The sequence below is a fragment of the Oncorhynchus nerka genome, linkage group LG28 (genome assembly GCF_034236695.1).
Source record: "Oncorhynchus nerka isolate Pitt River linkage group LG28, Oner_Uvic_2.0, whole genome shotgun sequence".
Lineage (NCBI taxonomy): Eukaryota > Metazoa > Chordata > Actinopteri > Salmoniformes > Salmonidae > Oncorhynchus > Oncorhynchus nerka.
In genome coordinates, this window is record NC_088423.1 from 23,647,968 (window position 1) to 23,675,585 (window position 27,618).

General features: G+C 41.5%; 2 protein-coding genes across 2 annotated transcripts; both read right to left on the reverse strand.

The window, feature by feature from the left end:
* Window positions 1-1,453: 1,453 nt before the first annotated feature.
* srgn (serglycin) lies at window positions 1,454-14,238 on the reverse strand. The gene is made up of 3 exons (XM_029640208.2): window positions 14,056-14,238; window positions 4,106-4,244; window positions 1,454-2,297 (listed from the first exon to the last, which is right to left on the reverse strand). The coding sequence occupies exons 1-3, from the start codon at window positions 14,123-14,125 to the stop codon at window positions 2,087-2,089; spliced, it is 420 nt and encodes a 139-aa protein (XP_029496068.1). The 5' UTR covers window positions 14,126-14,238; the 3' UTR covers window positions 1,454-2,086.
* Window positions 14,239-21,909: 7,671 nt separating this feature from the next.
* On the reverse strand, window positions 21,910-27,080 carry kifbp (kinesin family binding protein). The gene is given in 12 exon segments (XM_065012532.1): window positions 21,910-23,716; window positions 23,718-23,797; window positions 23,800-23,920; window positions 23,922-24,007; window positions 24,010-24,162; window positions 24,257-24,351; window positions 24,439-24,548; window positions 24,695-24,878; window positions 24,970-25,053; window positions 25,293-25,387; window positions 26,571-26,926; window positions 26,929-27,080. Coding segments are annotated over 12 exon segments (1,887 nt in total). The 5' UTR covers window positions 27,020-27,080; the 3' UTR covers window positions 21,910-23,284.
* Window positions 27,081-27,618: the final 538 nt, after the last annotated feature.

Here is a 27,618-nt window from a genome sequence, read left to right on the forward strand (position 1 = left end):
TTTGTACTGACTATCTTGCACCGGCTTTATGAACACTCACTGGACTCCACCCACACATTCACAGATACTACACTGACACACACACAATGCACACACACATACTTTCACACTCTTTCATACGCTGCTGCTACTCTGTTTGTTATCTATCCTGATTGCACATTGAGAATGAGATCTCTTTTCGAAGTGTCACCAGAGTATGAAAATAATGTTAACAAAGCATCTTGCATAGGCTAAAAATCACTTTCACCTGGAAAGGAGCATTCAAGAACATTAATATATGTAAATTAACACGCACTGTTTGCGGATGACAATACATTTCTGAAGGTTTTGGCAATATCTCTATTGTTTACAGTAACTTTCTTTAGAAGAGGTTTAGATTATCCCTATTCATATCACTTGACTGATACATGTAGCACTGTGTGACCATCCAGCGTTACTCAGTAAACTTTTATTTTGACAGAGAAATGTGCACTGTAAATCCTCTTGTTGCAAACATCACACTTTAAAATCCATGAGCTATCATGTGACCTAAAGTCATATGGATAGGTGGAGCGGGCTTGCACCTTTAAATGCACAATCCTTAATTCCTTATTCAGCCTGGAGAAATGTAACCACTCTCAAATTCAAAGATGGATCTATGAATGCAAAGACTGACAGTCTGTGAGATCAAAATTATAGTTTGACTTATAGCTTTAAGCTAAAGATACGAAAACACTAGTGAAACCTGAGCACTACTATGTGTGTACTAAAAAGAACAATACAGTCTAGTGTTTTAATCCTGCATTCTCATCTGGAAAGTTTTGCTAAAGAGAGGCATGTGCGTTTGCCGCTTACTAACTCAAGACAGGCTAATATATTTTGTAACAGGAGGTTTTCTAAGTCATGAGAAACTCTACAGACGAAGCTCAGGGAAATATTCAACACAAGGGTGTGATAACAGACTATGGGCAGTTCAGGAAATGACACAGTGTGGTGGAAGTGTCATGTGGGGATCTGAACAGTGGAGGGGGAGGACCATCCTCAGTGAATTTCATTCAAATTTAAATAGTGAAACATTTGTAGCATCCGTCTGATGGATGTAGAGAAAATTTGAGTTTCATGTAGTAGCCTAAATCTATCGATGTTACTTTGAGCTGGGTGAATGGAATATGAATGACAGTCATCCAATATGCTGTAATTGAAATAAGGCCACGCTCATAAGAAAAATAATCGTTCTCCCTCATCTTAAACGGCACCCACTGCTACTGGATCTAAACCATGGTCTCCCACAGGAGAAACCAATGTATTGGCCATTAGACTAACAGGGAATACCATGTGGTGTTGAGTGTGACTGATTCTGAAGTCACATGCAGGGCTACGTCATCACGAGACCATAAGCCCATAAGACTCATGTCCGCTACAGAAGCATAGGGAGCTCATATCCTCTCTAAAACAGTATTTGAGTTATAAATCATTGGATGATTAAAACATATGTTTATTTAATCCTTCAAATTGTCAAAACATTTTGCTCGGGTGAGAAAATACAAGTGCGGAATGATATCATGTTAGATTGTGACCATCGTGGAAATTCTGAATAAAGTATATTTGAAAATGGAGTGTTTCACAATATATCTTATAGTTTTCATTGTGGCTCAGTTGGTAGACCTTGGTGCTTGCAATGCAAGGGTTGTTAGTTTGATTCCCACAGGAGACCAGTGCTAAAATGTAAACAAATATATGCACTCACTACTGTAAATCACTCTGGATAAAAGCGTCTGCTAAATGACTAAAATGTAAAACAATAAAAGCATGATATACCCATGAAAATCATGTTTAAAAATACAATTATTAACATTCTTGGCTGGTATTATAAATAATAATAAAAATACAGAATAAAACACATGGAAGACTAATTTAATCTCTGGTTCCATGGGAAAATAACTAAACTTCAGTTACCTAAATCAGATTAAATACAATTTTACACAGCCAAGCATCAATAACTGGGTCAAAAAGCATGTGCTACTGTAATCTTGAGAGGTTGCAAGAGCCAATTATTTTTACACAAACGGATTAACATCAACATTTCAATATTTTGCATTCTAGCAGGCTACAGGATCAGGTGATCCTCTTTCAATTCCCGAGCACGAGGCAGAGCCTGATCCATGGTCATTTTCTGTGGGTAAACAAAGTTAGAGTAGTCAATCCCATCCACATCTGCGCTGGCCAACTGGTTGCCAGAGCCCTGCTCAGTGAAGAGGATTCCAGTGTCAGAACCTTCGCCTGACTGCTCTAGCTCTGAGCCATCCTCTTCCAGCACTCTGGAAGAAAAACAGAAGCACAAGACCATTAGCCATTACAGTCTACATCCTCTAAGCTCTTCCTATGATTTTTCACTACAGCACAGGCTGGGGCGTCTCTACACTCCCATCATCCCTGCTTCGTTTGTCTGGGAGCCTTAAGTCGTATTCAGTTGAATTGTGCATTGAATCAACAATATTTCACAAAGTGATTAACAAGAAAGGCTGAGTGATAACTCTAAAACTGTTCTATGAAGAAAATATATTGTTGAAATAGTGTTCATTTGCTTATATTATCAACTAAGTAAATTAGAAAATAAACACATTTAGATTAATCTGTTGTAAAACATTAAAAAGTTGCTCTAATACCTGTGAAGAAACACTTATTACTCCAGTCACTACATTGGATTTGTTACATAGTAACAGTGGTCGAAAAAGTACCCAATTGTCATACTTGAGTAAAAGTAAAGATACCTTAAATAGAAAATGACTCAAGTAAAAGTGAATGTTACCTAGTAAAATACTACTTGAGTAAAAGTCTAAAAGTATTTGTTTTGAAATATACGTAAGTATCAAAAGTAAATGTAATCACTAAAATATACTTAAGTATGAAAAGTAAAAGTATAAATAATTTCAAATTCCTTATTTTAAGCAAACCAGATGGCAAGATTTTCTTGTTTATTTTAATTCACAGATAGCCCGGGGCACGTTCCAACACTCACACATCATTTACAAACGAAGCATGTGTTTAGTGAATCTTTCAGATCAGAGGCAGTAGGGTTGACCAGGGTTGTTCTCTTGAAAAGATTGTGAATTTTACAATTTTCTTGTCCTGTTAAGCATTCCAAATGTAACAAGTACTTTTGGTTGTCAGGGATTTATGGAGTAAAAAGTACATTATTTTCTTTATGAATGTACTGAAGTAAAAGTAAAAGTTGTCAAAAATATAAATAGTAAAGTACAGATATTAGGTATTAGTAAACTTACCAATGCTTCTGTTTGCATGGTACTTTTAACAACCGTAGTACACAACATTTATAATTAAACAGTATTTCCTGACTTTTTGCCAATGTTTTTTTTAACATGCTTAGAGGGAATTTATAATGATAATCCCTTTCTGTGCGACCCACAGTATAGGGAAGAGGGTTTCGTGAGATCCAACCCTTTTGGGTCCTGATGTTTTCTAACTGATACAATGTCTTGCTGAGGACTTAAACCACTAAATGGGAAGTGGTGTCTTAGGCCATATGAGAGCAAATTTCCTTATGATAGCAATTGTTTAGCTTCCTCAATAGTGAAAATGTTTAACAGAGCTGAGTACATATTGCTCTCTTCTGTCTGCTGTAATATAATGAATGCAGATATTAATGCTTGGGTGCTCCTTCACCCATGTATAATTAGATCACCTAATTCATATGGCTTGTAGTTTAAACACTCAACTTTCAGCAGGATAATCTAGAACCATAGAGTGTAGTTTAAACTCATAGTAGTAAGTCAATAAAGTGCTTACTTCTTGTATGCTACCATCACTCTTGGAATGAGAAAGAATATCAGAGGCCATTCAAGTCACAGTACGCAACTACAAGGCTGATTCTGTCATTAAAAAAACATTTCCTACTATAGGAAATTGTATAGTGTTTCTTGAAAATTCTGAAATGTTATTGATCAAGTCTATTATTGCAATTCTTTATGGGGACATATCTCATCAAAAACAATGAAGCAAAGAAGTTAGTCAGGACAATTCTGTCACATTATGCTCAATTCTGAAATTCAATAGACCATCAAGCTTTGGTCTCCGGATAAATTAATTTGCGATGACGTATACTTACATATCCTTTACTGCAAATGGAGGGAGTCTGTCAGGAGGCCCAGGCAAGTCCATCCATGGACCCCTCTGTGTCTCACAGTTGGGATTCGTGGCGTCTGGCCTGCACTTAACCCACATATATCTACCTTTTGCTGGAGCACCTGTGTTTCATAAGGGAATAACAACATATAAACATAACTAATTTGTGACAGAGAATCTTCATGGACAATATTCCTATTGAATATGAAATACAGGTTACTGCCAAACAAAGGAAACTGAGTAAATGAGGGATATAAAGTATATTGAAAGCAGGTGCTTCCAGGTGTGGTTCCTGAGTAACATCAAATGAAATGAAATTTGATGTTATTTGATGCCTTTGTCACAACAGGTGTGTAGACCTTACAGTGAAATGCTTACTTACAAGCTCTTAACCAACAATGCAGTTGTAAGAAAAATACCTACAAAAAATAAATAAAAGTAACAAATAATTTAAGAGCAACAGTCAAATAACAATAGCGGGGCTATATACTGTACAGGGGGAACTGGTAAAGAGTCAGTGTGCGGGGGCACAAGTTAGTCGAGGTAATTGAGGTCAAATGTACATGTAGGTAGAGTTATTAAAGTGACTATGCATAGATAATAACAGTTTAGTAGCAGCAGCGTAAAAGAGAGGGGGGTGCAAATAGTTTGGGTAGCCATTTGATTAGATGTTCAGGAGTCTTATGGCTTGGGGGTAGAAGCTAGAAGCCTCCAGTACCACTTGCCGTGCGATAACAGAGAGAACAGTCTATGACTAGGGTGGCTGGAGTCTTTGACCATTTTTAGGGCCTTCCTCTGACACCGCCTGGTATAGAGGTCCTGGATGGCAGGAAGCTTGGCCCAAGTGATGTACTGGGCCGTACGCCCTACCCTCTGTAGTGCCTTGTGGTCGGAGGCCGAGCAGTTACCATACCAGGCAGTGATGCAACCTGTCAGGATGCTTTCAATGGTGCAGCTGTAGAACATTTTGAGGATCCGAGGACCCATGCCCAAATCTTTTAAGTCTCCTGTGGCGGAATAGATTTTGTCGGGCCATCTTTACGACTGTCTTGGTGTGTTCGGACCATGTTAGTTTGTTGATGATGTGGATACCAAGGAACTTGAAGCTCTCAAGTTGTACTTGTGCTTGAAAGGGTATTGTCATCTACTGTACATACATTAAGGTTATTCATTTCTATACATCTGGATGCTGATTATAATTTATTTTTTTATTTGTACCTTTATTTAACTAGGCAAGTCAGTTAAGAACAAATTCTTATTTTCAAAGACAGCCTAGGAACAGTGAGTTAACTGCCTTGTTCAGGGGCAGAACGACAGATTTGTACCTTGTCAGCTCGGGGATTCAAACTTGCAATCTTTCGGTTACTAGTGCAACACTCTAACCACTAGGCTACGCTGCCGCCCCAAAATAATGCCTGCAGCCTGTGCATAATCAATAGGCCTGAAAAGGTTTAGGGCAGGCGTGTCAAACTCATTCCACGGCGGGCCGAGTGTCTGCGGGTTTTTGTTTTTTCCTTTCAATTAAGACCTATAGACAACCAGGTGAGGGAGGTTCCTTACTAATTAGTGAACTTAATTCATCAATCAAGTACAAGCGTGGAGCGAAAACCCGCAGACACTCGACCCTTAGTGGAATGAGTTTGACACGTGCTCTATCTAAACTGTTCAAGGGCCTTCTGTACCAAGCAGACTAGGAGTTCTGATTTGGGATCAGTTTTGCCTTTAAGACCACAGTGGACAGAGGGGACCTGATCAGCACTCCTACTCTGAAACGCTTGCCCATTTCTTGCTAGGATACTTGCTCTTGCAATCTGTGAGTAAATTATTGCTTTTGAAAAAATAAAAATAATAGGTAGCCTACAGCTTAAGTCTTTGTTGGACAGGACCATTACTGCATTCGACAATTGATATAGGTCAACTTATTTGGATTTTTAAACCAAAAAGGTACAACTTCATTTTAAGGGGTCCTAATTACAGTGTAATTACACTGTAACATGTATTGTAGTTAATTCTAATAACTCATAGTTACACTGCTATAACAACATGTAACTGGTGGTAATTGGAGTCTGTAATTACAGATGTGTAAAAAAAAAATGCTTGTTACCATGCTTGTTACAAATGGGCAAGTTTCCACTAAATTCACCAATTTCGTGTTAAGTTTCTTCTCAGCTGCATCTGATTCAGTAATAACTGTCCCAAGGTTGTAATCTCTTGTTGGCAGATGCACTGGGTGTCAGAGATTACAAAGGTTGGAAGATAAATAGCCTCTAATTACCAACCCATGAATGCACACTCTTCAAAATCTCCACTCAATGTTGTATGTAATGACTTATTTCTCATTACCAAGTGAAAATACCTACAAACAAATGGACAACCCGGCCGGCCAAACCCCCACTTAACCTGGACGACGCTGGGCCAATTGTGCGCCGCCTCATGGGTCTCTTGGTCGGCCACGACACAGCCTGGGATCGAACCAGGATCTGTAGTGACGCAGTGTCTCAGATTGCTGTGCCACTTGGGAGGCCCTTGACTATGACTTTTTAACCCAGCAGTGCTATTTGCAGAGTTAGCTCCAAGTAAATGTGGCAATTCTTCAACCATTCCTGAACCTGCGACCAGAATGACTGTTGCCTTTAGTTAGTCATTCTTTTAAATGTTTAATCATTTCTGCCCACTGAATTCATGTTCATTATATAAATAGGCTGTTTAATTTTGTCTGGCTTGCCGTTCCTAATAAAATGGAATATTTCTTGCACATATCATTTAAAATAAAATAAAATGTTATTTGTCACATACACATGGTTAGCAGATGTTAATGCGAGTGTAGCGAAATGCTTGTGCTTCTAGTTCCGAAAATGCATGCTTCTACACCTGCATTGCTTGCTGTTTGGGGTTTTAGGCTGGGTTTCTGTACAGCACTTTGAGATATCAGCTGATGTACGAAGGGCTATATAAATACATTTGATTTGATTTGATTAATAACCAACGAGTAATCTAACCTAACAATTCCAAAACTACTACCTTATACACACAAGTGTAAAGGATAAAGAATATGTACATAAAGATATATAAATGAGTGATGGTACAGAACGGCATAGTCAAAATGCAGTAGATGGTATCGAGTACAGTATATACATATGAGATGAGTAATGTAGGGTATGTAAACATAAAAGTGGCATAGTTTAAAGTGGCTAGTGATACATGTATTACATAAAGATGGCAAGATACAGTAGATGATAGAGTACAGTATATACATATACATATGAGATGAGTAATGTAGGGTATGTAAACATTATATTAAGTGGCATTGTTTAAAGTGGTTAGTGATACATTCTTTACATCAATTTCCATCCATTTCCATTATTAAAGTGAGCTGGAGTTGAGTCAGTGTGTTGGCACCAGCCACTCAATGTTAGTGGTGGCTGTTTAACAGTCTGATGGCCTTGAGATAGAAGTTTTTCAGTCTCTCGGTCCCTGCTTTGATGCACCTGTACTGACCTCGCCTTCTGGATGATAGCGGGGTGAACAGGCAGTGGCTCAGGTGGTTGTTGTCCTTGATGATCTTTATGGCCTTCCTGTGACATCGGGTGGTGTAGGTGTCCTGGAGGGCAGGTAGTTTGCCCCCGGTGATGCGTTGTGCAGACCTCACTACCCTCTGGAGAGCCTTACGGTTATGGGCGGAGCAGTTGCCGTACCAGGCGGTGATACAGCCCGACAGGATGCTCTCGATTGTGCATCTGTAGATGTTTGTGAGTGCTTTTGGTGACAAGACAAATTTCTTCAGCCTCCTGAGGTTGAAGAGGCGCTGCTGCACTTTCTTCACAACGCTGTCTGTGTGGGTGGACCAATTCAGTTTGTCCGTGATGTGTACGCCAAGGAACTTAAAACTTACTACCCTCTCCACTACTGTCCTGTCGATGTGGATAGGGGGGTGCTCCCTCTGCTGTTTCCTGAAGTCGACAATCATCTCCTTTGTTTTGTTGACGTTGAGTGTGAGGTTATTTTCCTGACACCACACTCCGAGGGCCCTCACCTCCTCCCTGTAGGCCGTCTCGTCGTTGTTCCTCCCTGTAGGCCGTCTCGTCGTTGTTGGTAATCAAGCCTACCACTGTAGTGTCGTCCGCAAACTTGATGATTGAGTTTGAGGCGTGCATGGCCAAGCAGTCGTGCGTGAACAGGGAGTACAGGAGAGGGCTCAGAACGCACCCTTGTGGGGCCCCAGTGTTGAAGATCAGAGGGGTGGAGATGAACAAGTCGCTAGGTGTAGGCAAGGCCATAAGCAAATAGGTAAACTGGGATATGACTAAAGAGTTAATCAGGGTGATTTTTCAACAAATAGACAGGTATTTCCATTCTACGGTTGCACGATCTTATCTATTTCTACAAACCTTCTATTAAAATGTATTGTAATGAGACTATTTCTTTCTTTCGGGATGTGGATACCGAGGATGTCCACTTCACTGTCAGATCATTTTATTGGTAAACTACACGGTAATGTAAAAGATGTAATTTTTTGTGATTCAATACTTAATATTGTAAACATATCATAAATGTTGTAATCCAGAGACGTTAGAAAAAGTATCTAGATAATCTATGAGTCTGAGGAGGGATCCAAATTGTGTATTTAAAAGAAAACATGAATCTTCAGCGTACAATGACACCTTTGTTTTTAAGACCTGGATTTCCAGGCCTTTGGTATTATTGTTGGATCTGATTTTAATCATCTAACATTTCGATGGCCATATTGGAGGCCCCTTACCTAATCCGTTTTTTTTTTACATGGACGATACATTGGAGATAATATATTTACCACTTGGGTCCTGTGTCAGTAATAATGAAATCAGACCTTGTTGAGTATCTGATAATCTGCCATTTTTATTGGAGTGGTTAAAACATGCTAATATTGGTCCTCTGAGTACATCAAAAATGGTTTGGTGTCCCTTAACTAATAATAATATGAATAATAATGATTTTTATTTATTGTTAATACATGTATTAATTGGACAAAACAAAGATATAGGCCTACTCAATAACATACATCTGTAGCCTACAGTGTGGTGAGAACCATAGATCATTGTCATTTAAAAATATATATATATATTATTTCACCTTTGTTTAACCAGGTAGGCTAGTTGAGAAAAAGTTCTCATTAACAACTGCGACCTGGCCAAGATAAAGCAAAGCAGTGCAACACAAACAACAACACAGAGTTACACATGAAATAAACAAACATAATCAATAATACAATAGAACATTATATATAGTGTGTGAAACTGAGGTAGGATAAGGGAGGTAGAGGACTTGATGATTAGTTGAAAAGTTTAATCAGGTGTATTTGTCCGGGGCTTCAATAAAAAATGTAAATACTGTTGAGGGTACTCGAGGACTGGAGTTGGGAAACACTGGCCTAGACAGCTAATTTAGAAAAACCGGATTGTCTCTGTCTTCCCTTTTTAACATTACAAAATGGAAACTGACAACTGTCTTTGTCTTCATCTGTTTATTTCTTGTAAGCAGAGACCTTGATATTATGGTTGGATCTGCAAAAATCGCTGAAGCTGGAGACTCTTATCTCCCTCACTAACTTCAAGCACCAGCTGTCAGAGCAGCTCACAGATCATTGCACCTGTACATAGCCCATCCAACTACCTCATCCACACACTGTATTTATTTTGCTCCTTTGCACCCCAGTATCTCTACTTGCACATTCATCTTCTGCACATCTATCACCCCAGTGTTTAATTGCTATATATGGTAATTACCTCGCCACTATGGCCTATTGTATTGCCTTACCTCACTTATCTTACCTCATTTGCACACACTGTATATATACTTTTTTTTCTCTACTGTTTTATTGACTGTATGTTTGTTTATTCCATGTGTAACTGTGTTGTTGTATGTGTCGAAATGGTTAAATGAAGGTGATATAAAATAAAGAAAAAATAAATTGTAGGTATCTGTGGTAGAGAAGAAGAATATATATGACAATTTAGCATAGACACTATTACCTCTGGTTATCTTCATTATGATTTCGGCATAGCTTGGCCTACATAACTACCTAGCTAGTTTGTTGTGATATCCCGCTAGCCATATTAGTGCTTGCTAACACTAATAACAAAGACTTGTTTATCTATCCCGAGATAGATCAGAGCCTGTCGTTTCCAATTGGAGCAAATTAATCAGAGGGCAGAACAAGCACAAGCTAGTGAGATCCTATTGGCGCATTCTAGCATTTATTTGCATATTTCTGTATACTTCCGGCCCTTCTTTGGACACTGTGTTAACAACCCTCCAGGCAAGATTCAATGCCATACAACTCTCCTTCCGTGGCCTCCAATTGCTCTTAAATACAAGTAAAACTAAATGCATGCTCTTCAACCGATCGCTACCTGCACCTACCCGCCTGTCCAACATCACTACTCTGGACGGCTCTGACTTAGAATACGTGGACAACTACAAATACTTAGGTGTCTGGTTAGACTGTAAACTCTCCTTCCATACCCATATCAAACATCTCCAATCCAAAGTTAAATCTAGAATTGGCTTCCTATTTCGCAACAAAGCGTCCTTCACTCATGCTGCCAAACATACCCTTGTAAAACTGACCATCCTACCAATCCTCGACTTTGGCGATGTCATTTACAAAATAGACACCAATACCCTTCTCAACAAATTGGATGCAGTCTATCACAGTGCAATCCGTTTTGTCACCAAAGCCCCATATACTACCCACCATTGCGACCTGTACGCTCTCGTTGGCTGGCCCTCGCTTCATACTCGTCGCCAAACCCACTGGCTCCATGTCATCTACAAGACCCTGCTAGGTAAAGTCCCCCCTTATCTCAGCTCGCTGGTCACCATAGCATCTTCCACCTGTAGCACACGCTCCAGCAGGTATATCTCTCTAGTCACCCCCAAAACCAATTCTTTCTTTGGCCACCTCTCCTTCCAGTTCTCTGCTGCCAATGACTGGAACGAACTACAAAAATCTCTGAAACTGGAAACACTCATCTCCCTCACTAGCTTTAAGCACCAACTGTCAGAGCAGCTCACAGATTACTGCACCTGTACATAGCCCACCTATAATTTAGCCCAAACAACTACCTCTTTCTCAACTGTATTTAATTTATTTATTTTGCTCCTTTGCACCCCATTATTTTTATTTCTACTTTGCACATTCTTCCATTGCAAAACTACCATTCCAGTGTTTTACTTGCTATATTGTATAACTCTGTGTCGTTGTATCTGTCGAACTGCTTTGCTTTATCTTGGCCAGGTCGCAATTGTAAATGAGAACTTGTTCTCAACTTGCCTACCTGGTTAAATAAAGGTGAAATAAAATAAATAAATAAATACAAATATTTCCGTTAGGGAACGCCTACTCTGTGAAGTGCGCGTGTGCAATAACTCAATTCACCCTTGCACTCATTCTAAACGCAATTTGTTAAACATTGGCAAGATTAAAGTCTACAAAACGCTGTCCAATCTGTTTGTTACAGATTCTAGTTTTGGAAACAGAAAACTGTATGGAGATCAAATGTTTCATCGATGAGAAAATTATCAGAATGTCGGCCAAAATCAATCTTCTCCCACTTCTGGCTACTGGTAGTGAGTGGATACGCCAACCGGATGCTTCACATTTATACATCCGGTGAAATATCTGTCTCACTGTTCTATTTGTGCTGATGAATGATCTAGTGTTAAATTATTATCTACATTGAAAAGGCACTAACGTTACTCAAGTACCTAGCTAGCTAACATGCTGGGTGTGTCTCACGTTTTACCCAAGGTTCAGGGAAGACCATCGAACCAATCTAACGTTAACTAGTTAATCTAGCAAGGAGCGACCATAGCATAATTGCCAGCTTTAGCTTGCTAGTTAGTTAGTCAAGGTTAGCATGCTAGCTAATCCCCAAAAAACTATATTAGATGGTAACTAGCTAGCCTAGTTGGTAGGTCAAACAAAAACATGAGCTGACGTTTGCTAGCTAGTTACAGTTAGCTAACTAACATTAGGCTAGCAAGCTAACTACCTATGCTAAATCATCCAGCAGAATTCATGTTTACAAAAAAGCGAAATAAATTGCATGGAAACCATACTTTCTCTCCCGTGTTGATGTTTTTCACCTACAACACTTTGTTTCTTTCGTGTCTGGATTTTTGCTGCTTTCAAGACATCTGGGAACTCGAAAAAAAAACAGATCAAATCATGACGTCAGGTCGGAAAGTCAGAGTTCTAGAAAGATGCCAGAGTTTCCGACTTGTAATTCTAAGTTTGATGACCTTTCAAAACTATTTTCCCAGTCGGAGATAATTTTTCCCCGAGTTCCCGGAGATTTCCGAGTTGTTTTGAAAGTGGCATTTGCACACTGACCTACTCGACCATATTCTCTGCGCACTGTCACATGACGCCAGTGTCAACACGTGGGCATATTCGAGGTCATTCTTATTTAGAGCGTGTTGCACAGATTACAATTTGGCAATTAACGATTGACTATTTCACAAGTTTAACCATAACCAGGGGTGAAAGTAAATCGGTATGGTCTTGTACAGCATCCCGGCAAAAATAAATATTGGGGGTATGCTGTACCGGTAAAACGTGAGCCTAACACAATAATTAACACAAAATTACATGAAAAAATATAGGCTATTTTACACCATTATTTAACACTACCGCATGTCAGCCACATTACAAATTGTACATTTTGACAAGCGGAGATGAGTGGCAACGACCGAGACGCGCCTGGACAGCTGTGGTTGCAACAATGCAGGCCGTGTAAGCCCAATGACAATTGCAGAATGTCATTAAAATACACGTTTACAATACACACCGTTTACAATACACAAAGTGTTTTGTAACGGATGGCTCTTTCCATTCATCAAATTGCAGGAGCACAATGCGTGGACGAACGTGCGCGGGTACCCTACAGGCTACAGGAGCGCCTTTTTGAAGTGATTGTTTGACAATCAGATGAAAAATGCACCCTTAAATGAATGACCAATTCTAAGATTTTTTTTGATATGTGAACCTGTTTTTCACATTGGGCCTGGAAATCAGACCCTAGAGCCCTTTATTGCAATTATGTCAATGAGCTGAATTATGATGCGGTGCGTGCTATCAGGGATCCTTGGGATGTCCCTACCCCACTGAAGTTGATATTTAAAATGGTTAAGCTAAGGGTTAGGGTTACGTAAGGGTTATGGTTCGGTTTAGGGTAGGGTAGGGTAGGGTAGGGTAGGGGTTAAGTTTAGGGTAAGAATGTCCCACGGATTCCAGATAGCACTGAGCAATATGGTGCTATCACAAAACTTGAACATGTGTAACAAGCATGGTAACATGCATTCATTATTATACCTCTGTAATTACAGACTGCAGATACGTACAGTTACATGTTGTTATTACAGTGAATTATTACAAGTAATTACAATAATTGTTAGTTTAATTAATTACATATGTAATTACACTGTAATAAGGACCCCTTAAAATAAAGCGTCACCGATCAAATTACACTTTCACTTATGCAACCACCCCTTTTATAACCGACAATTTAAAGTTATGAGCAACATGTGCATTGTTCTCATTTGTGGTTCTTCAAATGTTTTAATACTCTCACTCATACTTTATTCTGGTTGTGAAAAAGAAGTCCCCCAGTCAGAAAATACAGACAAATGTAGACAAAATACACAGACCCGGTTTCGTGACATCTTGTCAGCAACCTAGGGTATTTTGTCAAGCGTGCCAAAAGCAGACATCACATTGATAGCAGAAGCGCAGATACGTTTTCAACATGAATTAATCAACATAAATGTTATTGTTACAAATCCGTAACTACACCTACTTACTTTTCTCAACAATTAAATACTGTAGTACCCAACATGTGGCTAATCCAAACATTTGATAATGCCTATTATTTATTTGATTGGGCTACTTACCAAATCCGTTATCTGCGAGAAAGAGAATGACAGCCAGTGTCAGACAGATCTTCAAATTCAGTATCTTCATTATTTCATTTGTAATGAGGAGACGTCAATATATCCTTTAAAGAATAACCTCTGTGTGAATATTCTTAAATACACTTAATCGTGCTGTTGAATGTCTCCAAACCCTGCCCATTTATGCGTCATTATTTCCTGAAACCAGACGTCTTCGTAAATTTAACATCTGCAGTGGAAAGTTATTGTCTTCCATATATGGCATGCCGACGTTCACAACATTGAGTTAATAACGTAGATATAGCCTAAATAAAGATGATTAATACAGTATATCTGAACATTCAACGGCTATAAAAATTGGTAGTCCCACTGTAAAACTGCAGTAGACCATAATCTGTTGACACAGCATCATTTGAATCATCAAAAGTCTCTCTTTGACCCAATAGATAATCCAATAGATTAATTCATAGTAGTCACTCAGAAATGTCCTTGTTTTCCATGAAAATATACATGAAATGAGGTGCACAATGAATAGGAAATATAGTCAAGATGTTGAAATGGTCATAAATAAGGGTTTTTATTGAGATAATAATTGTGTCCTTCAAACTTTGCTTTCATCAAAGAATTCTCCATTTGCAGCAATTACAGCCTTGCAGACTAGTGGCATTCTAGTTGTCACCCCATGCTTCCTGAAACACCTCCCACAAATTGGATTGAATTGATAGGTACTTCTTACATGCCATACGGTCAAGCTGCTCCCACAACAGCTCAATAGGGTTGAGATCCGGTAACTGTGCTGGCCACTCCATTATAGACAGAATACCAGCCGACTGCTTCTTCCATAAATAATTATTTCATAGTTTGGAGCTGTGCTTTGGGTCATTGTCCTGTTGTAGGAGGAAATTGGCTCCAAATAAGAGACGTCCACAGGGTATGGCATTGCAAAATGGAGTGATTGCCTTCCTTCTTCAATATCCATTTTACCCTGTAAAATCTCCCACTTTACCACCACCAAAGCACACCCAGACCATCACATTGCCTCCACCATGCTTGACAGATGGCGTCAAGAACTCCTCCAGCATCTTTTCATTTTTTATGAGTCTCACGAATGTTCTTCTTTGTTATCTGAACACCTCAAACTTAGATTTGTCTGACCATGACACTTTTTTCCAAACTTCCTCTGTCCAGTGTCTGTGTTCTTTTGCCCATCTTAAGCTTTTCTTTTTATTGGCCAGTCTGAGAAATAGCTTTTTCTTTGCAACTCTGCCTAGAAGGCCAGCATCCCGGAGTCACCTCTTCAATGTTGACGTTGAGGCTGGTGTTTTGCGGGTACTATTTAATGACGCTGCCAGTTGAGGACTTGTGAGGCATCTGTTTCTCAAACTAGACACTCTAATGTACTTGTCCTCTTGCTCAGTTGTGCACCGGGGCCTCTCACTCCTCTTTCTATTCTGGTTGGAGCCAGTTTGTACTGTTCTGTGAAGGGAGTAGTACACAGCGTTGTACCAGATCTTCAGTTTCTTGGCAATTTCTCTCATGGAATAGCCTTCATTTCTCAGAACAAGAATAGACTGATGAGTTTTAGAAGAAAGGTCTTTATGGTCATTTTGAGCCTGCAATCGAACCCACAAATGCTGATGCTCCAGATACTCAACTAGTCTAAAGGCCAGTTTTATTGCTTTAATCAGCAAAACAGTTTTCAACTGTGCTAACAGCTGTGCAAAAGGGTTTTCTAGTGATCATTTAGCCTTTAAAAATTATAAACTTGGATTAGCTAACACAACGTGCCATTGGACACCAGGAGTGATGGTTGCTGATAATGGGCCTCTGTACACCTACATAGACATTCCATAAAAATCTGTCGTTTCCAGCTACAATAGTCATTTACAACATTAACTATGTCTACAATGTATTTCTGATCTGATAATATTTTAATGGACAAAAAATTAGCTTTTCTTTCAAAAACAAGGACATTTCTAAGTGACACCAAACTTTTGAACAATAGTGTATATTGTTGTAAGTGACTGTATGGATACTATATTTTACATATGTTATTGGTAACAAGTGAAATGTTGAAGTGTGGTTAGTCACCATCTTGGATGTGGTTTGAGTCGGAAAAACAAATGACTGCTGGAATATAAAACTGTAGAAAACAGCAAACAACTTGGTACATTTCAAGCCATACTCAAAATATACAAGGGTGAGAATATTAGAATTAGATGCATCTGACAAGCAATCTAAGCACTTTACCTATTTTGGTCACATTAAGTCATAGAAAATCTTAATACATTAATGAAAAATTCTGAATGTGCTCTGAGTTTAATTAGGAAAATTAAGTTAGCTAATTAAGTTTGCAGTTGCGCTGTTGAGTGAGTTTTGGGGGGGGGGGGTGAATGTAGCAGATGGGGCTCTGTGAAACCCCTCAGCCCAGAGTGTCTCCACTTGCGCTGCCAAATAGGTAGCTTTTCGATGGCGCAACTGGGTAAGACTAACGGCTTTCTTCCGCTGAATGAGAGGGGGACCAAAATGCAGTGTGGTTAGAGTTCATGGTTTTTAATAAGAGAAACTAAACATGAACACAATTACAAAACAACAAACTTGGCAAACCTTGAAACAGTCCTATCTGGTGCAGTGAACACAAAGACAGGAAACAACCACCCACAAACCCCAACACAAAACAAGCTACCTAAATATGGTTCCCAATCAGAGACAATGACTAACACCTGCCTCTGATTGAGAACCATATCATGCCATACATAGAAACGGACAAACTAGACACACAACATAGAATGCCCACCCAGCTCACGTCCTGACCAACACTAAAACAAGGAAAACCCTAAATAACTATGGTCAGAACGTGACAAAGACACTTCAGGGGGGCAGTCACATGTGTTTGTGAGGCAGTGGTCCTGGTATGAGCCAAATCAGGAGGCAGCAGTACTGCTCGCTAAGCAAGACAGTCCTTTACTCTCATGTGAAGTTTATGCAACACTCCTCCAAAAAGTTTAGTTAACTCAAAAAGGCTGTGGAACTACTTACTAAAAGATCTTGAGCTGGATCAGCTAGATTTTTTTTTACATTGTACTGTAAAGTATGATGATTGATCTCTTTCATGTTAATTGTTCTCTTGAAATTCTTATTTTGAAAGGGTGATGTGGATGTGTATGAACGCTTGTTTTCAGCTGATGCACATCTGTGAGATGATATAGGATGTGGGTGTATCGGGCCATTTTATATTTTCTCAGGAAATTACATTTCAATATTTTCATTGAGACATCCAACGCCACTACTGCAACTCGTAACTTTATAAAATCTCAATTTCAGATTAGATTTGTTTTCTTGGTCCTGTGCAGTTGTAAATCAAACAAATAAATGTGTTAAGACAACGTTTTTTCAATTTCAACTTATTTTAAAATTAGTGAATTGTGCTAAGGTGCCAATATATTTGACTGCAACTGTTCTTATGGGTCTAAACATAAACCTCTGCCAAACTGTCCTCTTCAGAGAAGATTGCACTGGAGACCTTTACATGAGAATCCTCTAATTTCTTCTAAGCAGTCATCTGATAATCCAGACTCTTTCTCTCTCCTGAACTGTTTCAACTGCATCTGCAGATGCCATTATGCCTCATCCTCTCCTTGTGTTGAGTATGCTGTCTGGTCTTCCACCCCCTTATGTCTGCTCCATATTTATCTCCATCTTCCTGTTGCTACCTGCTGTCAGAATAAAGGTTACATTCATCCAGATGTGGGAATCTCCTCAATTTTCATTAGGGTTCCATTATACTTTACCCTTCAACCACATATCCCATGAAAACACATTTCTTGGGATATTTCAACTATTGGACTAACTTTACTAATACCACTATACATTTTATGACTGATAATCAAGTGTTTATTTATGTTACTTGAACTCATGCTGTTTTTCAGATCAATCCTCATCTGGAATAAAAAGCCAGCTCAATGGATAATATCCGTTAAAAGAAAATAGTTGTCCAGGACTAGGCTAAATCTGTGTCTGCAGGAAACCATCCCATTATGATGAGCACTTATGCAAACATAAGATTTTCTGGAAAAAGGTAGATATTTCAGACATTTTATTTTCTGCTTAGACAAGTTCCTAGCGATACTACCATTAAAAATGCAGTGAATGAGGTAATCTAAATTATTTGCTGCCGGTCTGTCTCAAATATCAGTGGGAGTAAAATAACCTAGCTGAGCCAAATTGGAAGTGTTATATGTGCAGTTTGATGACCTAGTAAATTAAATGTCTTAAACCAGTCATTTTTCTAGGGCAGTGAGAAAGCATGTTTCAATTATAATATTGTTGTTTCTTTTAGTTTGTTATTGTGGACACCATTTTTGTTTAGTAAAATATATGAAATTCACATTTTTGACCCACAAAAATAATGATTCTCCACCTTGCCACCGAAACCAGCTTTTGCTTTAATAAAAATAAGTATTAGCTACTATTTTGGGATGTTTATAAAATAACAGGCAGGCTCGTCAGCTGTCATTGCGGTCTGTAATCTCTCTTTAGCACACACAGAGAAAGGAAAATACCTCTTCATTGGGGTTTTGAAGACTGCACTGTCATTGTCAGGCTGAGGTTTCATCTTACTGCCAAGTCATACCAAGACGAGCTAAATGCTATCCCCAGCTCTGTTTACGTGTCACTCTAGAAAATTCACATTCGGATGGTTTTGCATTCAAAGTATATTTAGAGCTGAAGTGGTAATACATCTTGGCACAGATACACATATATGCCTCTTAAAATTGAAACAAAAAATGTCTGTAATTAACTACTCACAGGACCTGAAAGTTACAATTATGTACATCTAAGTCTGTCTAAGCTGTTTTAGGGTCCATTTATCAATGGCAATATTTTCTTATTTAAGAAATGTATTACATTTTTGTGTGAATGTTACAATAAAATGTTTCCTTTATAAAATAAAATAAATATTCATACACATGAAGCATTTGTGAGCCTTTCAAAGGGGAACTAAGATAAAAGTACGTTTCTGCAGTATCCTGTAGTGATTAGGATTTAAAAAAAACGGATTACCAATAGACTGACATTGCATAATGACCTGCCAAACAAAATGTCATCCTGGTAACTTGTCTGTGAGGAACTAGTAGATAGATCAATAGATGAAGCTTATCAGATGTTTTTATTTTCAACTATCAACACAGTGAAGGCTTGTTCATCTAAACATATAATCTACTACTTTGTAATTGAGAGCTAAGGATGTGTGTGTATGACAAGGAGAGGAGGAGGGGGGGGGTTTATCAGAGGAAAATATGAAGTGATACATACTAGTCATAGTCACATCTGCTAATACACATATCATAAGGGTCATTTCCAACGAAGGCACAATCTGTTATTTTAACAGCCTGACCCTACCACTTTGTTTGGTAAACTGAGGGATGGGGCTTAGAAAATGTAACCACACTCAAATTCATGGACGCAACGACAGCTATGGACGCAACGACATCCATAATACGTTTTGAATCCATTTTAAATATATATGTTGTTTGTTTACAAACACTCACATTTTTACAAAAACATAAACACCGGAAGAGTCTTAGATTTGGGGTTATGATAGGGTAAAACATCTATGGCTATACTTGCCTGGGAACATTGGATATATTTATGTTTCTCATTAGTATAGTACTGACAATCAAGTAAAGTTCTTGTAGAACTACTAAAATAAGTAAGTAGCTAGAGAAATAAATAACTTCCACTTTATTATCTGCCTATGGATTTTATGACCTAGAAGCCATTTGATGAGTAACAGCACCCTCTTCAGTTTCGTGGGCCACACTGACCGTTCTGTTGCAGCAACAAATCTGCTTGGAACTTTAATACATAGATACGATTTGATACTGTATTAAAAACACAATTGTCACTTGATGTCAAGAACAGAAACAGATCGTCATAACCAACCTAATTGGGGACTATTTGCACTGACATTCTTGCACTGGCTCTATGTACACTCACTGGACTCAACCCACACACACACTACACTGACACTCCAACACACTCACACACACAACACACACTTTCACACAAGCTGCTGCTACTGTTTATTATTTATCCTGATTGCCTAGTCACTTTTACCCCTACCTACATGTACATATTACCTCATACCCATGCACATTGACTTGGTATCGGTACTCTTTGTTTATAGCATCGTTATTATTTTATTGTGTTACTTTTTTTGCTAATCTATTTTTACTTTTTAACTCTGCATTATTGGAAAGGGGCTCTTAAGCATTTCATGGTAGAACATCAAATGGGGATTGAGGAGAATGACATTGTCACGCCCTGGTCTAAGTATTTTGTGTTTTTCTTCATGTATTGGGTCAGGCCAGGGTGTGGCATGGAGTTTTTGTATTGTGGTGTGTTTTGTCTTGGGGTTTTGGTGTGTATGTATTTGGGAATGTAGCTAGTGGGGTTATCTAGCAAAGTCTATGGCTGTCTGGAGTGTTTCTCAATCAGAGGCAGGTGCTTATCGTTGTCTCTGATTGGGAACCATATTTAGGCAGCCATATTCTTTGAGTTTGTCATGGGTGATTGTCCTTAGTGTCTTTGTTCCTGTTGCTGTATTTAGTTGACAAGTACAGGCTGTTTCGGTTTTCATTACGTTTATTGTTTTGTAGTGTTTTGTGTTTATTCGTATTTACGTTTGTTTTCATTAAACATGGATCGCAATCTACACACTGCAGTTTGGTCCGACTCTCCTTCACCACACCTAGAAAGCCGTTACAGAATCACCCACCACCAACGGACCAAGCAGCGTGTTAACAGGCAGGAGCCACAGGAGAGGCAACAGAGGCAGCAACAGCAGGAGCAGCAACAGCTGCAGTGGGAGAGGCTGCACCACCTGGAGAAATGGACATGGGAGGAAGAACTGGACGGTAAAGGACCCTGGGCTCAGCCTGGAGAATATCGCCGCCCCAAGGAAGAACTGGAGGTGGCGAAAGCTGAGAGGCGCAGATATGAGGAGGCAGCACGGCGTAGCGGATGGAAGCCTGAGAATCAGCCCCAAAAATTTCTTGGGGGGGGGGCTCAGGGAGAGTGTGGCAGAGTCAGGAGTCAGACCTGAGCCAACTCTCCCTGTTTATCGTGAGGAGCCAAGGAGGAGACCAGAACCGGTGTTGGAGGTGAGCGAAACAGAGACTGTGAAGGAGTTAATGGGGAAATTGGAGGAGAGAGAAATGAGGGAGTTGCTGTGTTGGTGCTTTTTGCATGGAATTCGCCCGACGGAACGTGTTGGGGATTTGATGGCACCTGGGTTAGCGCTCCATACTCGTCCTGAGGTGCGTGTTAGTCGGCTGGTGAAGTTGGTGCCAGCCTCACGCACCAGGCCTCCTGTGCACATCCCTAGCCTTGCACGTCCTGTGCCAACACTGCTCTCAAGATCTCCAGTACGCCTTCACGGTCTAGCCCATCCTGTGCCACCTCCACACTCCAGTCCTCCGGTAGCAGCTCCCCGCACCAGGCTTCCTGTGCGTGTCCTCGATCCAGTACCACCAGTTCCAGCACCACGCACCAGGCCTTCAGTGCGCCTCGCCTGTTCAGCGCAGCCAGCGCTTTTCTCCTCTCCTGCGCTGCTGGAGTCTCCCGCCTGTTTAGCGCAGCCAGAGCCTTTCTCCTCTACAGCGCTGCCGGAGCCTCCCGCCTGTTCAGCGCAGCCAGAGCCTTCCTCCTCTAAAGCGCTGCCGGAGCCTCCCGCCTGTTTAGCGCAGCCAGAGCCTTTCTCCTCTCCTGCGCTGCCGGAGTCTCCCGCCTGTTCGGAGCAGCCAGAGCTGTCAGTCTGCATGGAGCAGCCAGAGCTGTCAGTCTGCATGGAGCAGCCAGAGATGTCAGTCTGCATGGAGCAACCAGAGCTGTCAGTCTGCATGAAGCAGCCAGAGATGTCAGTCTGCATGGAGCAGCCAGAGCTGCCAGTCTGCACAGAGCTGCCAGTCTGCACGGAGCTGTCAGTCTGCATGGAGCTGCCAGTCGGCATGGAGCTGCCAGTCTGCATGGAGCTGCCAGTCTGCAAGGAGCAGCCAGAGCTGTCAGTCTGCATGGAGCAGCCAGAGCTGTCAGTATGCATGGAGCAGCCAGAGCTGTCAGTCTGCATGAAGCAGCCAGATCTGCTAGTCAGCCAGGATCCGCCAGAAGTGCCAGTCGGCCAGGATCTGCCAGTCGGCCAGGATCTGCCAGTCCGGCCAGGATCTGCCAGGATCTGCCAGGATCTGCCAGATCTGCTAGTCAGCCAGGATCCGCCAGTCAGCCAGGATCTGGTAGATCCATCAACCTGCCTGAGCTTCCTCTCACTCCTGAGCTTCCTCTCACTCCTGAGCTTTCGCTCACTCTCGAGCTTTCTATCACTCTCGAGCTTTCTCTCACTCCCGAGCTTTCTCTCACTCCCGAGCTTTCTCTCACTCCCGAGCTTCCCCTCAGTCCCGAGCTGCCTCAGTCCCGAGCTGTCTTTCAGTCCCGATCTGCTCCTCAGTCCAGTGGGGTTCTGGGTGAGGACTACTAGGCCATGGTCGGCGGCGAGGGTGGTCTATCCAGGGACTCGAGGAGAGGGGACTAAGACATTGACTGAGTGGGTTCCACGTCCCACGCCGGAGCCGCCACCATGGACAGACGCCCACCCGGACCCTCCCTATTGTTTTGAGGTGCGTTCGGGAGTCCGCACCTTAGGGGGGGGTTCTGTCACGCCCTGGTCTAAGTATTTTGTGTTTTTCTTCATGTATTGGGTCAGGCCAGGGTGTGGCATGGAGTTTTTGTATTGTGGTGTGTTTTGTCTTGGGGTTTTGGTGTGTATGTATTTGGGAATGTAGCTAGTGGGGTTATCTAGCAAAGTCTATGGCTGTCTGGAGTGTTTCTCAATCAGAGGCAGGTGCTTATCGTTGTCTCTGATTGGGAACCATATTTAGGCAGCCATATTCTTTGAGTTTGTCATGGGTGATTGTCCTTAGTGTCTTTGTTCCTGTTGCTGTATTTAGTTGACAAGTACAGGCTGTTTCGGTTTTCATTACGTTTATTGTTTTGTAGTGTTTTGTGTTTATTCGTATTTACGTTTGTTTTCATTAAACATGGATCGCAATCTACACGCTGCAGTTTGGTCCGACTCTCCTTCACCACACCTAGAAAGCCGTTACAGACATTTAATATATGATAGGGGTGTTTAACCAGGCTTTGTAGTGTGGAGTTTAGGGCACATTCAGATTCAGTTAGAGGAGGCCAACTTTGCCTTGAGTCGGTTGATCTTGAGGGGCAGAAGGCTGGCCACCTCTTCACTCAGTTCCAGCTCTGTCTCGATGGCGATATTGGCCTCTGGGTTGTCCTTGCAGTACTGGACCACAAAGTTGTAGCACTCCAGGGAGCGGTTCAGGTTCTCCAGCTGAATGGTTGTGCTGGTTGAGATCAGCCTGCTGTGGAGACGAGCCACCCGGAACTTAACCACAAGGACCGGCCTCAGTACCTCGTCCTCCAATTTATCCGGCCACTTGGCCTCTAGTGAGCGGACTCAGTCGAGGAACATCTGGTAGAACTTGGTGGAGGAGGAGCAGAGGTGGTTAAACTTCTTAACCGTGTGCACGTCCAGGTCGTCCTGCTTGTTGGCCATGGCCAGCTTCAGATCCATCATCTCGTAGTAGGTCCTCGGCCAGCTCAAACTGCAGCTGGCGTCAGATGAGGAGGTAGTACTGGGCGTTCAGGTCTTTGCAGATGGGCTCCATCACCGCCGCTTGTGCATCTTGCAGTGCCGCTCCAGGTCCTCCTCAAAGAATGCCAGGGCCTTGAAGAGAGTGCTGTGGTCCTGCAGAATCTCAATGTGATCTGTGACCTGGCCATCCATCTCAAAAGTACTCCTTAGCTTGGTTTACGTAGGCCTGGCCAATCAGAAAGATGGCGCGGGCATCCTCAAAGTTGACGGGATGGAGTCAAAGGTGTGGAGTCAAAAGATGGAGTCAAAGGTGTCAATGGAACCAAACAGAACAGCACTCTTCCTTCCTCTCTCCTTCTCCTCCTCCTCCTCCTCTTGTAGCTGTGTCGCTCTCAGCTCCACCTGTCAATCCACCTTTAGCTCTCCAATGTTGTCCTGTACAGAGCAGCAGGCATACAAATGAGATATTGTCTCACAATATAGGCTAATCATCTACGAAATTAGATATTGTTTGAAGATGTCGAAATTGCCTTGAGAAGTTCTTCGCATCTTGCAACAAATTAAGACACTATTTTATCCAACACCTTGCAATTTCGGCTCTCTTCTGTCTTGGTTGGTCTCATCTTCACCTAAACACAAAGGTTTGAGATGTGTGTTAATGAGTACAGAATGATTGATAACATATGAACATATACAGTCAAGGCTGAGTATATGACTTTAGAGAGAACTTACTCGCCTGGGCAGCGGCTTCTGAGGGGACCTCTCCAGCTAGGCCTGCTATGACAATGGCAGCAGATAGACAGTGCCTGCCCTCCATGTAGAGGGTCTGGCAGACAAAGTAGTGGGAAGAGAAAGATGTGTTAGATTCATCTGTAGAAATATCATTATAAAGAAATCAAGTCATTTGCGCACTGTAAAGAAACGATAAGTAATTCATCTTGATGAAGAGATTACATACAGTGTATAATTTACCTTGGTGATGTAATCTTGCGATAATGTGGCAGCGTTCATGGCCCATTCCAGAGGAATGAACTGGTTGAATTCCAGCTGTCTCTGAAGAGTGCTGTGTCAGTAGCCCCCAGCTTTCTCATACAGCTCCAAGTTATTGTACATTTGTGCAAGATAGTACAGTGTATGGGTGTAGGCCATTTCAAATCTGTTTGAAGAGAGTGAAAAGTTAGTTAAAAGAACAACGTCACTTCTTTCTGTCATTTATGAAAGACTCTACACAATAATGACTTCCCTACCTCTTTATCCTCTCCTGTTGTGGTAATGCATCTTCCTCTGCCACAAAGAACTCAGTGAGGTCCATTGGGGGTTGCCCATCATCCGATGTTGTGAAAAAAAAAGAAAAAGATTATCCACTCTGAATTGTCAAGGTCACATTTAAACAGATGCCATAGGACTCAGTCTGCCGGGACAGTAAACCATATAGAATGCACCGCAGCTGGCCTTCCAGATGACAGATGATAAGGCCTGATGATGATGATGATGATGATGATGATGATGCTGCTGCTTGCTCTTCCCCCAGAAAGAAAATTATAATGTAGGCAAATTGCACATAGACAGTCTCATGCCTACAATATACATTGTTTCCGCAGTTTCCAAAAATCCTTGGGTTCTCTCAATTTCATCCCCACCAGCCCACAGAATGCCCAGTTGATTCTAAAAATATATTTATATATGTCAGTCCACAACATTTGACTACTTCATTATATTCATTATCTTTAGCCAATGCCAATGTGTGTGCATGGATTAGGCACATTTTATGCACTGGACTGCTAGTTGCATGCTTAATTAATTTCTCCTATCATTGCTATGCAGACGACACACAATTAATCTTCTCCTTTCCCCCTTCTGATGACCAGGTGGCGAATCGCATCTCTGCATGTCTGGCAGACATATCAGTGTGGATGACGGATCACCACCTCAAGCTGAACCTCGGCAAGACGGAGCTGCTCTTCCTCCCGGGGAAGGACTGCCCGTTCCATGATCTCGCCATCACGGTTGACAACTCCATTGTGTCCTCCTCCCAGAGCGCTAAGAACCTTGGCGTGATCCTGGACAACACCCTGTCGTTCTCAACTAACATCAAGGCGGTGGCCCGTTCTTGTAGGTTCATGCTCTACAACATCCGCAGAGTACGACCCTGCCTCACACAGGAAGCAGCGCAGGTCCTAATCCAGGCACTTGTCATCTCCCGTCTGGATTACTGCAACTCGCTGTTGGCTGGGCTCCCTGCCTGTGCCATTAAACCCCTACAACTCATCCAGAACGCCGCAGCCCGTCTGGTGTTCAACCTTCCCAAGTTCTCTCACGTCACCCCGCTCCTCCGCTCTCTCCACTGGCTTCCAGTTGAAGCTCGCATCCGCTACAAGACCATGGTGCTTGCCTACGGAGCTGTGAGGGGAACGGCACCTCAGTACCTCCAGGCTCTGATCAGGCCCTACACCCAAACAAGGGCACTGCGTTCATCCACCTCTGGCCTGCTCGCCTCCCTACCACTGAGGAAGTACAGTTCCCGCGCAGCCCAGTCAAAACTGTTCGCTGCTCTGGCCCCCCAATGGTGGAACAAACTCCCTCACGACGCCAGGACAGCGGAGTCAATCACCACCTTCCGGAGACACCTGAAACCCCACCTCTTTCAGGAATACCTAGGATAGGATAAAGTAATCCTTCTCACCCCCCTTAAAAGATTTAGATGCACTATTGTAAAGTGGCTGTTCCACTGGATGTCTTAAGGTGAACGCACCAATTTGTAAGTCGCTCTGGATAAGAGCGTCTGCTAAATGACTTAAATGTAAATGTAAATGTAATGAAGGCCAACATAAGTTTTAGCTGTCATTACCCTGACTTGGTTGAACAAAGACACGTTCTCTGGTAATATGCTCCACTTTTCCTGCAATGTCATGAAATTCATAAAATGTTCCTCTCCAGCAGACAGCTCTTCTGTTTCAACATGGTTTACACCAAGATAATACTCCACCGTCCCGAGTTTAGCTGCTCTTGATCCGTCTGGGGAGTCTCCACAGTGGCCTCTCCCAAAGCTCTCCTCACTTCCTCGGTCAACAGGCTGATCTGTCGGGCGCTGGTCTGCTTCATCATTGACGTTCTCGTGTTCACCGACCTCGAAATTCTTCAAGGAGCAGTATATCTCTCCTAAAAGCTCCCTTGCCTTATACTTTGATCGAAAAGGGTTGTTTCTGGCTCTTTTATTGATTCTACTTCAGAGAGATCTTGAACATTACAAAACATGTCACACACTGCTCTCCATTCATTACTGCATGTTGAAGCCATGTTAGTTATTTCTGTAAAACCCAAGCGGGGTCCAGTAGTTGGGTAGGGTCATATTCTTTCGATTAGGGCACACGGTAGCGATGTGTTTTGCAACAGAAAACAGACATGAGCGTTAAGTCACAGAGTTTCTAAACACAGATGCGCAACATCGCAACACTTCCGGGAATGCTTGCGAAACAGACCAAATAGACCAGGCTGGGGTTTGAGAAGTCAAAGAGAGCGGTCTTCTTCTTCGATGAGGTTTAACGGTGGTTGGCATCCAATATGTTGCATTACCGCCACCTACTAGACTGGAGTACAACTCTCTTATAGTTTGCTTGAAAAATAAATAAATAAATACCCTACCACCATACCTTCAAGACTGTTGGAAAAGCAATGGAGTGTGCAAAGAATGCCAAGTGTGTGCAAGGCTTTCATCAAGGCTACTTTGAAGAATGTCAAATCTAAAATATATTTTGATTTGTTAAACACTTTTTTGGTTACTACATGATTCCATACGTGTTTTTTCATAGTTTTGGTGTCTTCACTATTATTTTACAATGTCGAAAATAGTAAAAATAAAGAAAAACCCTGGAATTAGTAGGTGTGTCCATACATTT